We start from the raw sequence: 11,269 nt of genomic DNA, 5'->3' as shown, positions 1-11,269 counted from the left end.
ACAGGGGTCAGGGGGTCCTCACGTCCTTGACAGGGGTCAGCGGGTCTTCACTTCCCTGACAGGTGTCAGGGGGGTTCTCACGTCCTTGACAGGGGTCAGCGGGTCTTCACGTCCCTGAGAGGTGTCAGGCGGGTCCTCACGTCCTTGACAGGTGTCAGGCGGGTTCTCACGTCCTTGACAGGGGTCAGCGGGTCTTCACTTCCCTGACAGGTGTCAGGGGGTTCTCACGTCCTTGACAGGTGTCAGGGGTCTTCACGTCCTTGACAGGTGTCAGGGGGTCTTCACATCCTTGACAGGTATCAGGGGTCCTTCACGTCCTTGACAGGTGTCAGGGGGTCTTCACGTCCTTGACAGGGGTCAGGAGGAAGGGACGCTGAAGTCCACCTGTTGCTGGTGCCTCAGCATGGGAGACTGGACAGGAGGTAGGTGATCGAGGTGGGCGGGGCAGGAGGTAGGTGGGCGGGGAAGGAAGTAGGTGGGCGGGGTGAGATGTAGGTGGGCATTGAAGGAGGTAGGCAGGGGGAGGCAAAGGAGTGGGGCGGGTGGTGAGTGGGCGGAGCGGGAGGGGCTGGTGGCAGGTGGGAGGGGCGAGAGGGCCGATAGGCGGGGCTAGCCGAGCATATATAAGCGCCAGCGTAGCTTACCCGGCCCATACAGTCTCTGAACCCCCAGCCAGCCACCGCCACCACCACCACCACCGCCACAGCCGCCACTCAGCCGCCATGACCCGAGAGAGCCACTCTCAGAGCCACGCCGCCATGTCCAGCCAGGTCCTCAGCCTCCTCCTCTTGCTTTCCTTCACCGCCCTCGCTGCCGCAGGAACCATCAAGGTGAGTTCGAAGTCTCCTGAAGACCTCAACCACATCGAAGTACTTCTTCCACACTCTAGTGAACCTTTCTTTTTTGGATGTTGCGAAAACCCCGTATGTAAGAAAAAACATGCAGTATGTGGTATTAGAATCCTTATTGAAGACACGTTTCGCCCCTTAGGGGTTTTATCAATTCAATTAGATTTACAGTAGCGTCTCTTCAGTCTAACTGGATCAGCAGATCTCCATCAGTCAAATTAGACTGATATTAGGTCACTGTCAATCCAGTTGCATTGATAAAGTTCTCTGGCGAATGAAACATATCCTTAATAAAAACTCTTATAACCGCATTCATGTTTTTCTTACTTGTCGATCTTATTAATTATTTCGTAAAGTCAGTTTTGTGAAAAATCTTTCTGTGATATCTTGAGATACCGTCTTTGATTCCTAACGTATCATGACTTAGAAACACGTGCAACATCTGGGTATGTTTGTTGTGTAGACATTTCGCCAACCAGAGGCTTTATCAATACTAGATGACTGAGGGACTGATTACCTCAGCTTCTACCTTTTCAGTCTGCTGTATTGTATTGATAAAGCCAGAGGATGACGAAACATCTACAAAATGAAGATACCCAGATGCTGAACATGGGTCTAATTCATTATGTTGTCGGTATTATAAACTACTGTTATACAAGCTAACGTGTCCTTGGTTTGACGTGCAGTAAACGCCTTGTCATTTGACCCTTTTCATGACGCCGTCTCCTGTCATGGTACTACATTGTTGGAATACACTGAAATTATGTAAATAAGACTTCACTATGCTTTGAAAATGCTTCTTTCATCAGGACTTTGTCCTGACAGAGTACACCACCTGCACACGCTGCCAGGCTCACGGAACTGCTCTTCTGTCACTCCTATTGAAGATCAATGTGAAGATCAAATTCTGAACACAGGAGCTAGGACAATTAAAGGTCAACGTGAATTACAAAGTTCTGAACACAGGAGCTAGGACAATTAAAGGTCAACGTGAATTACAAAGTTCTGAACACAGGAGCTAGGACAATTAAAGGTCAACGTGAATTACAAAGTTCGCAACACAGTAGCTAGGACAATTAAAGGTCAACGTGAATTACAAAGTTCGCAACACAGGAGCTAGGACAATTAAAGGTCAACGTGAATTACAAAGTTCGCAACACAGTAGCTAGGACAATTAAAGGTCAACGTGAATTACAAAGTTCGCAACACAGGAGCTAGGACAATTCACAAGTTACCACTAACAAATGAACGAAGTTCAATCACTGGCGTCTTATTAAGAAACTGTATTTTCAGTTTGTGGATTCATTTGTCAGGACATTTTCAATTACACTTTGCATAGGCCTAGGCCTCAAGGTTCAAACTACTCTTAGTTGCCTTACATTGTTACTGAACCTTGCGGGGTTCATGTTTCAGTCTGCGCCATGCGATTGAACCCGTCGATTTACCTAGCACACCTCCTCCGTTCAGGTCATTACTGTGATGCCCAAGTCAGAGCTGTTTACTGCACTGAGATTACTGCTGACATGCAGATGCTGAACCTAGAACTGACCCGGTGTAACAGTAGTTGAACCTCATGTGGACTGATCTGACAACCGGATCATGTTGTTGTTGTTGTTGTCACTGATTGACCGCGGTGTCAATATTATCTAAGGTCATGCAGTTGTTAGGTCGCAAGAAACACTGCTTGCTTGGTCACAGTTTTTCACCCCTGGTCACTGTTGCACAGGTCTGAGTCACTGACTCCAAGACCTGCTCTCAGTTCAGCGAAGATAAAGGAATGATAGATGACCTAGCTGTGTGAAAGTCACCTTTGTGTGTGTGACACCCTAGTGTGTGACACACCATTGTGTATGACACAGCCTTATGTATAAGACACACCCATATGTGTGCGGCATATCCTTGTCTGTGAGACACACCGTTGCGTGAGACACGGTTTTGAGTGTGTGACACACGCTTTTCTGTGAGACACAGTCTTCTTTGTGAGACTCAGACTTGTACATAAAAGTCTGTGTCTGTGTGAAGGACCTGGTTTGTCCTAGTGTTAACTATGTGAAATTTTGTCTGCTTCCCACATGTGTTTGCAGGTCAGTGTCAACGTCTCATGTCTGTATGAAAGACAGTGTCTTACACCTGTATGAAGGACTGTGAGTCTTACGTTCATGTGAAGAACTTACTGTGTCTGGGTTTCTTTGACATCAGTAACTGTGAAGCTTGATATCAATAACTGTGTTTAGGCACGAATCCTGAGCTCTGAGATAATACTGACAGTATAAAACTAGATAGTATAATACTAGATGGGACGATAATAGATGGTATAATACTAGATGGGATAATACTAGATGGTATAATACTAGATGGGACGATAATAGATGGTATAATACTAGATGGTATAATACTAGATGGTATAATACTAGATGGGACGATAATAGATGGTATAATACTAGATGGGATAATACTAGGTGGGATAATACTAGATGGTATAATACTAGATGGGACGATAATAGATGGTATAATACTAGATGGGACGATAATAGATGGTATAATACTAGATGGGATAATACTAGATGGTATAATACTAGATGGGATAATACTAGATGGTATAATACTAGATGGGATAATACTAGATGGGATAATACTAGATGGGACGATAATAGATGGTATAATACTATGGGATAATACTATGGTATAATACTAGATGGTATAGACACTAGAAGGTATAATACTAGATGGACTAGGTGGTATAATACTAGATGGTATAATATAGATGGTATACTAGAAGGTATAATACTAGATGGGATAATATAGACGGGATGATTCTAGATGTTATAATACTAGATGGGATAATACTATATGGTATAATACTAGATGGTATAACACTAGAAGGTATAATACTAGATGGGATAATACTAGGTGGTATAATACTAGATGGTATAACACTAGAAGGTATAATACTAGATGGGATAATACTAGGTGGTATAATACTAGATGGTATAATACTAGATGGTATAACACTAGAAGGTATAATACTAGATGGGATAATACTAGACGGGATGATTCTAGATGTTATAATACTAGATGGGATAATACTATATGGTATAATACTAGATGGTATAACACTAGAAGGTATAATACTAGATGGGATAATACTAGGTGGTATAATACTAGATGGTATAATACTAGATGGTATAACACTAGAAGGTATAATACTAGATGGGATAATACTAGACGGGATGATTCTAGATGTTATAATACTAGATGGGATAATACTATATGGTATAATACTAGATGGTATAACACTAGAAGGTATAATACTAGATGGGATAATACTAGGTGGTATAATACTAGATGGTATAATACTAGATGGTATAACACTAGAAGGTATAATACTAGATGGGATAATACTAGACGGGATGATTCTAGATGTTATAATACTAGATGGGATAATACTATATGGTATAATACTAGATGGTATAACACTAGAAGGTATAATACTAGATGGGATAATACAGTACTAGATGGTATAATACTAGTATAATACTAGGTGGTATAATACTAGATGGTATAACACTAGAAGGTATAATACTAGATGGGATAATACTAGGTGGTATAATACTAGATGGTATAATACTAGATGGTATAACACTAGAAGGTATAATACTAGATGGGATAATACTAGACGGGATGATTCTAGATGTTATAATACTAGATGGGATAATACTATATGGTATAATACTAGATGGGATGACAATAGATGGGATAATACTAGATGGGATAATACTAGATGGTATAATACTAGATGGGATAATACTAGATGGTATAATACTAGATGGTATAATACTAGATGGTATAATACTAGATGGTATAATACTAGATGGGATAATACTAGATGGTATAATACTAGATGGGATAATACTAGATGGTATAATACTAGATGGTATAATACTAGATGGTATGATACTGGATGGGATAATACTAGATGGGATAATTCTAGATGGAAGAATACCATATGAAATAATAGTTGATAATAATAGATAAGAAAATACAAGGTGAAATGATACCAGATATGGATGTTTAATACTTCTGGTACGACCTCGGTGAAGATGTCAGCCAGAAGACTCCTTCACAGCTTTAGTAATATCGTTAAGGAAAGGCAGCTATAATTTCATTCCTTGTGTCTCAAAACATTTAAACATTACAAACAAAAACTGACCTAGATGATGTATTTATCCGGAGCTGTTTATAGTAAACATCGACGTGGGTGTTCACTAACACCCGGACAATGTTGACTTTGCTAGACTCTCAACATCACTCCTTAAAATACTGGAAAACATTACACGATGTTCTATTTATTTGTCTTGGTAGAATGTTGTTACCTTACACAAGAAAATAAATTTTCCTCAGCAGACTTTTTTGGATCAGCAAGACACATGTGCATCATCTGGGTATCTTTACTATTAACTCGTTTCGCCAACTAATGGCGTGACGTCTTGATAATAGAGATACCAGGTGATACACATGTGTCTTATTTATTAACTTGTCTGTATTGTGTACCATTAATAAGCTGATGATCGACCAGTCAATCTTTCTCGTCCACTTCTAATATCCGGTGGCCAGAAGTTGACAGTTCGTCTTGTATTGGTCAATCTCATACTGATAATTATTGTGGTTCATGAAGGTGTCAGGTCAGGGTACATGCCTAGAAGAATCAAAGTCACACTGGAGAGGATGTAAAAATTTACCGGTCGTTTGCACTTAGAAAGGGAACTTTAGACGGCGTTGGGGTCTGTCCAGCATGACTCGAAACGTTCTTAAACCTTTCCTTTTCTAAGGTAAGATGTCGGTGAATTATATACCAAAACTGTTCTCCCTACATAACGTGGCTTCCATGATCAACGTGACATTTGGGTAGGTTGTGGTGTCACTAGTACTAGATGGCTAGTTATAGATGGTGCTGTGGTGGTGGGTGTGGTGATGGTGCTGTGGTTGTAGTGGTGGGTGTGGTGATTGTGTTGAAGGCTGTGGTGGTGGGTGTGGTGAGGGTGCTGTGGTTGTAGTGGTGGGTGTGGTGAGGGTGTTGAAGGCTGTGGTGGTGGGTGTGGTGAGGGTGCTGTGGTTGTAGTGGTGGGTGTGGTGAGGGTGTTGGGGGCTGTGGTGGTGGGTGTGATGATGGGTGGCCAAAGTGAGTTTGTGATGTTACCAGCTAGTTCTGGATGGTTAGTTATAGACTGTACTGTGATGTCACTATCTAGTGTTGGATGGTTAGTTATAGACTGTGCTGTGATGTCACTAGCTAGTGCTGGATGGTTAGTTATAGACTGTCCTGTGATGTCACTATCTAGTGTTGGATGGTTAGTTATAGACTGTCCTGTGATGTCACAATCTAGTGTTGGATGGTTAGTTATAGACTGTCCTGTGATGCCACTAGCTAGTGCTGGATGGTTAGTTATAGACTGTCCTGTGATGTCACTATCTAGTGTTGGATGGTTAGTTATAGACTGTCCTGTGATGTCACTAGCTAGTGCTGGATGGGTAGTTATAGACTATGCTGTGATGTCACTAGCTAGTGCTTGATAGTTAAGTACAGTCTGAGATCGGATGTCAGCTACACTTCACTAGATGGGAAATAATACATTCCTTAGTGATATCACCTAGTTTCTGCTGGATAGTTCACCATTCACTGTGATGCCAGCTGGACTGAGCGGGACAGTTAGCCATTCACGGGGCTGTGATGTCACTGGTTTGTGATGTCAGCTAGCACGTATTAGCAAAGGTCAAAAGTAGGGAGAAGCCATCCTGAGTACTCCAGAAGGTCAGACTACAAGAAAAGTTTAAATGATTTTCTCTCAGGTGTAGTGATCCACCCACCTGGTCATTACCACCAGGAGTAGTGATCCACCCACCTGGTCATTACCACCAGGTGTAGTGATCCACCCACCTGGTCATTACCACCAGGTGTAGTGATCCACCCACCTGGTCATTACAACCAGGTGTAGTGATCCACCCACCTGGTCATTACAACCAGGTGTAGTGATCCACCCACCTGGTCATTACCACCAGGTGTAGTGATCCACCCACCTGGTCACTACCACTGGGAGTAGTGATCCACCCACCTGGTCACTGCCACCAGGTGTAGTGATCCACCCACATGGTCACTACCACCAGGTGTAGTGATCCACCCACCTGGTCATTACAACTAGGTGTAGTGATTCACCCAACTGGTCATTACAGCCAGGTGTAGTGATCCACCCACCTGGTCATTATAGACAGGTGTAGTGATCCACCCACCTGGTCATTACAACCAGATGTAGTGATCCACCCTCCTGGTCATTACAGCCAGGTGTAGTGATCCACCCACCTGGTCATTACAACCAGGTGTAGTGATCCACCCTCCTGGTCATTACAACCAGGTGTAGTAATCCACCCACTTGGTCATTATAACCAGGTGTAGTGATCCACCCACCTGGTCACTACCTTCAGGTGTGGTGATCCACCCACCTGGTCATTACAACCAGGTGTAGTGATCAACCCACCTGATCATTACAACCAGGTGCGGTGATCCACCCACCTGGTCATTACAACCAGGTGTAGTGATCCACCCACCTGGTCATTACAGCCAGGTGTAGTGATCCACCCACCTGGCCATTACAGCCAGGTGTAGTGATCCACCCACCTGGTCATTACAGACAGGTGTAGTGATCCACCCACCTGGTCATTACAACCAAGTGTAGTGATCCACCCACCCGGTCATTACCACCAGGTGTAGTGATCCACCCACCTGGTCACTACCACTGGGAGTAGTGATCCACCCACCTGGTCACTGCCACCAGGTGTAGTGATCCACCCACATGGTCACTACCACCAGGTGTAGTGATCCACCCACCTGGTCATTACAACTAGGTGTAGTGATTCACCCAACTGGTCATTACAGCCAGGTGTAGTGATCCACCCACCTGGTCATTATAGACAGGTGTAGTGATCCACCCACCTGGTCATTACAACCAGGTGTAGTGATCCACCCTCCTGGTCATTACAGCCAGGTGTAGTGATCCACCCACCTGGTCATTACAACCAGGTGTAGTGATCCACCCACCTGGTCATTACAACCAGGTGTAGTAATCCACCCACTTGGTCATTATAACCAGGTGTAGTGATCCACCCACCTGGTCATTACAACCAGGTGTAGTGATCCACCCACCTGGCCACTACCTTCAGGTGTGGTGATCCACCCACCTGGTCATTACAACCAGGTGTAGTGATCAACCCACCTGATCATTACAACCAGGTGCGGTGATCCACCCACCTGGTCATTACAACCAGGTGTAGTGATCCACCCACCTGGTCATTACAGCCAGGTGTAGTGATCCACCCACCTGGCCATTACAGCCAGGTGTAGTGATCCACCCACCTGGTCATTACAGACAGGTGTAGTGATCCACCCACCTGGTCATTACAACCAAGTGTAGTGATCCACCCACTTGGTCATTACAACCAGGTGTAGTGATCCACCCACCTGGTCATTACAGCCAGGTGTAGTGATCCACCCACCTGGTCATTACAGCCAGGTGTAGTGATCCACCCACCTGATCATTACAACCAGGTGTAGTGATCCATCCACCTGGTCATTACAACCAGGTGTAGTGATCTACCCACCTGGTCATTACAGCCAGGTGTAGTGAGCCTCCTACCTGGTCAATGCAACCAGGTGTAGTGATCCACCCACCTGGTCACTACAGCCAGGTGTAGTGAGCCACCCACCTGGTTACTACCACCGGGAGTAGTGATCCACCCACCTGGTCATTACAGCCAGGTGTAGTGATCCACCCACCTGGTCACTACCACCAGGTGTAGTGATCCACCCACCTGGTCACTACCACCAGGTGTAGTGATCCACCCACCTGGTCACTACCAGCAAGCGTACGTTAACGTTACGTAACATAATGCAGAGAAGCCTAACCTAATATCACCTAATATTACCTAAGATTACTTAAGCCTAAGAGAGGTGAGTAGGCCTGGTTGTTACAGCCTCCCAGTGATTGCTGGGAATGGTGCTGCAGCGTAGATCGTTCAAAAATACAATCTATTGTATTGTGGATATCATCAAGTGGCAGCTTAGAAATGATATCTCGTTTAGGTAGACAATCTTATATCAAAACCTTCTCATTTTATCACATTTTGCTACGAAACCGAGAAATAAGAGTCCAAAAATTCCACTCTTAAAAGACATGTTTGAGGTAGCAAGTGGTGGATGTATGGAAGTGGAAGATAAGCAGGAATAAATGAGTATATAAATAAGCTGGAATAAATGGGAACATAAATAAGGAGTAATAAGTGGTAACATAAATAAGAAGGAATATATTATGAACATAAGTTAGCGGGAATAAACGGAAACAAACTCAGGGTTACAGGAGGTGTGAAATACTTACAAGAAGTATATACAGTAATCTCTCAGGTATTATGGTAAGAGATGGTGACTCTTGAACTGCGCAATGAGCTTCCATACTAAGCTTGGACACCAACTTGTATACCAAGCTAGTACACAAAGTTTGGGAATCAAGCAAACTTGTATACCAAGTTTAAAAACACCTGATAAAGTTTCGTGTCTAAGTGAACACTAATATGTTCAGAGTGAACGTGTTTGCTTGCAATAGCGATCACTCTGAATGTGTTTGCTGGGATTTTATCCTCTTTCCTGCAACAATCCAAACTCCTGATGATGTGTTCATTGCAACAGGAAAGACCTAGAGTTTTTAATATATGTATATATATATATATATATATATATATATATATATATATATATATATATATATATATGTGTGTGTGTGTGTGTGTGTGTGTGTGTGTGTGTGTGTGTGTGTGTGTGTGTGTGTGTGTGTGTGTGTGTGTGTGTGTTGATAACATACAGGAATACTTATTAGAAATAAACTAGGATAACCCTTCAGGTTAAGGACGTTAGTTCTCCCGTACAAAAGAGAATTTATCTGCTTTGCCAAATGACCTAAACAGATGTAACATTCCTGTAGTCTTCAAAAATTCAAGTACGGTTAAAAGCATGTTGATCATGAATTCTTCCCAAAAACTGCGTAGGCGGTGCTAGAGTGGTGTGTAGCGGGTGTAATATATTTTATGTTGGACAGACAGGTAAACCTCTTGATGTTAGGTTAGTACTACACCGTTGCTAGACCTGGACAGCACAAGACTCTAATGTTATATTTAATCACACCCGGGCATGCAATAACCCCGAGAAATGGTAGAAAGCAAAATTTTTAAATCCTAGCTCCTCGTGGCTGGAAAGAAATATCTTAGAATCGGCAATTACAAAACATGATAACCTTTCATTATAGAATAGCAGCTTAGGACTGTTCAAACTAGATTAATTTATAAATGAAGCTATTGTACATAACCTTAAACTGGATTCTTTCAGACATGTTTGGAATGCCTTAAATGCCGTGATTCTACGCTGGCACCCACAATAAGTGGTTGTTATAAGCTTGAATTTGAGGTTTTGGCCTTTGATAGACATGTCAACCTTTTGTGTTAAGCCTTTTTCTCCTAAAGAGTTGTTCCGGGTACTACTTGGAAGGTTATTAACTTCTAGCTACAGTAGTTAAATCGTGAGAAAGCCCTCGGTATATTGCTGTTGATAACCGAATCACTCACGCTCTTCCACGTTCCATGACTATTGCACACACGATTGGAAAATAACTCATAATTACACGTAGACGAGTGTATACGTGACGAAATAGGCATCAGTTTAGGTGAGTTTATCCATCGTCCATTTTTCTTAATTCCCAGTCACTGTATACTTAAAGGATAACAACTGCAAAGTAATATTTGCTGTATCAGAGGCAGCTGCTGCTGATATTAAACCAAACAGCTGGCAGAATCTGATGAACTTAACAGATGTTTATTTCGTCGTTATATTAGTAGCTTGCATTTAATAATGAGCAATTTCAATAACCACGGTGTCCCGTGGCCGAGTGGCCGCGCACTCATCTCACGCACACTGAGTGTCCGGGGTTCGATTCTCTGGTACGAGTGGACACGTTGTGCGTATTTCCTTACACCAACTACTCCAGTTCACCTAGTAGTAAGTAGGTGCCTGGGTATTAGTCGAATGTTGTGGGTGGCATCCTGGGGGGTGGTAGTGAAAATGGGCTTTGAACTAAGCTGATGTAGGATAACAACTCTTAGCTTGTAAAATGGATTTGTGTAAAAAAAAAAAAAAATAAGAGCGTCCATAACAGTGAATAAGTTACAAAAATTCCCATTATATTTTTTGGGGATTTCTTTTCATCGACGATGAAGTTTTTTGTAAAAAAAAAAAAAAAATCCAAAATTGTATGTCAAGTATATTAGACATTGAGGAAATATCCAAAATTTGGAGAAACATTGGCACAAACATTCGTAATAATATTTTT

The 11,269-nt window shown here is 42.7% G+C and overlaps 1 protein-coding gene across 1 annotated transcript in view; it reads left to right on the top strand.

Moving 5' to 3' along the window:
• The first annotated feature begins 657 nt into the window (after positions 1-657).
• The window catches only part of LOC128695720 (orcokinin peptides type A), a 159,788-nt gene continuing 149,176 nt past the window's right edge, over positions 658-11,269 (top strand). Inside the window, exon 1 of the mRNA XM_053786544.2 lies at positions 658-830. Within this exon, the coding sequence (XP_053642519.1) occupies positions 723-830 (108 nt within the window). The 5' untranslated portion in view covers positions 658-722. The remainder of the gene's footprint in view (positions 831-11,269) is intronic.

This window comes from Cherax quadricarinatus, chromosome 42 (genome assembly GCF_038502225.1).
Source record: "Cherax quadricarinatus isolate ZL_2023a chromosome 42, ASM3850222v1, whole genome shotgun sequence".
Taxonomy (NCBI): domain Eukaryota; kingdom Metazoa; phylum Arthropoda; class Malacostraca; order Decapoda; family Parastacidae; genus Cherax; species Cherax quadricarinatus.
Note: the sequence above shows the minus strand (reverse complement) of the source record. Positions and strands in the feature narration are given on the sequence as shown.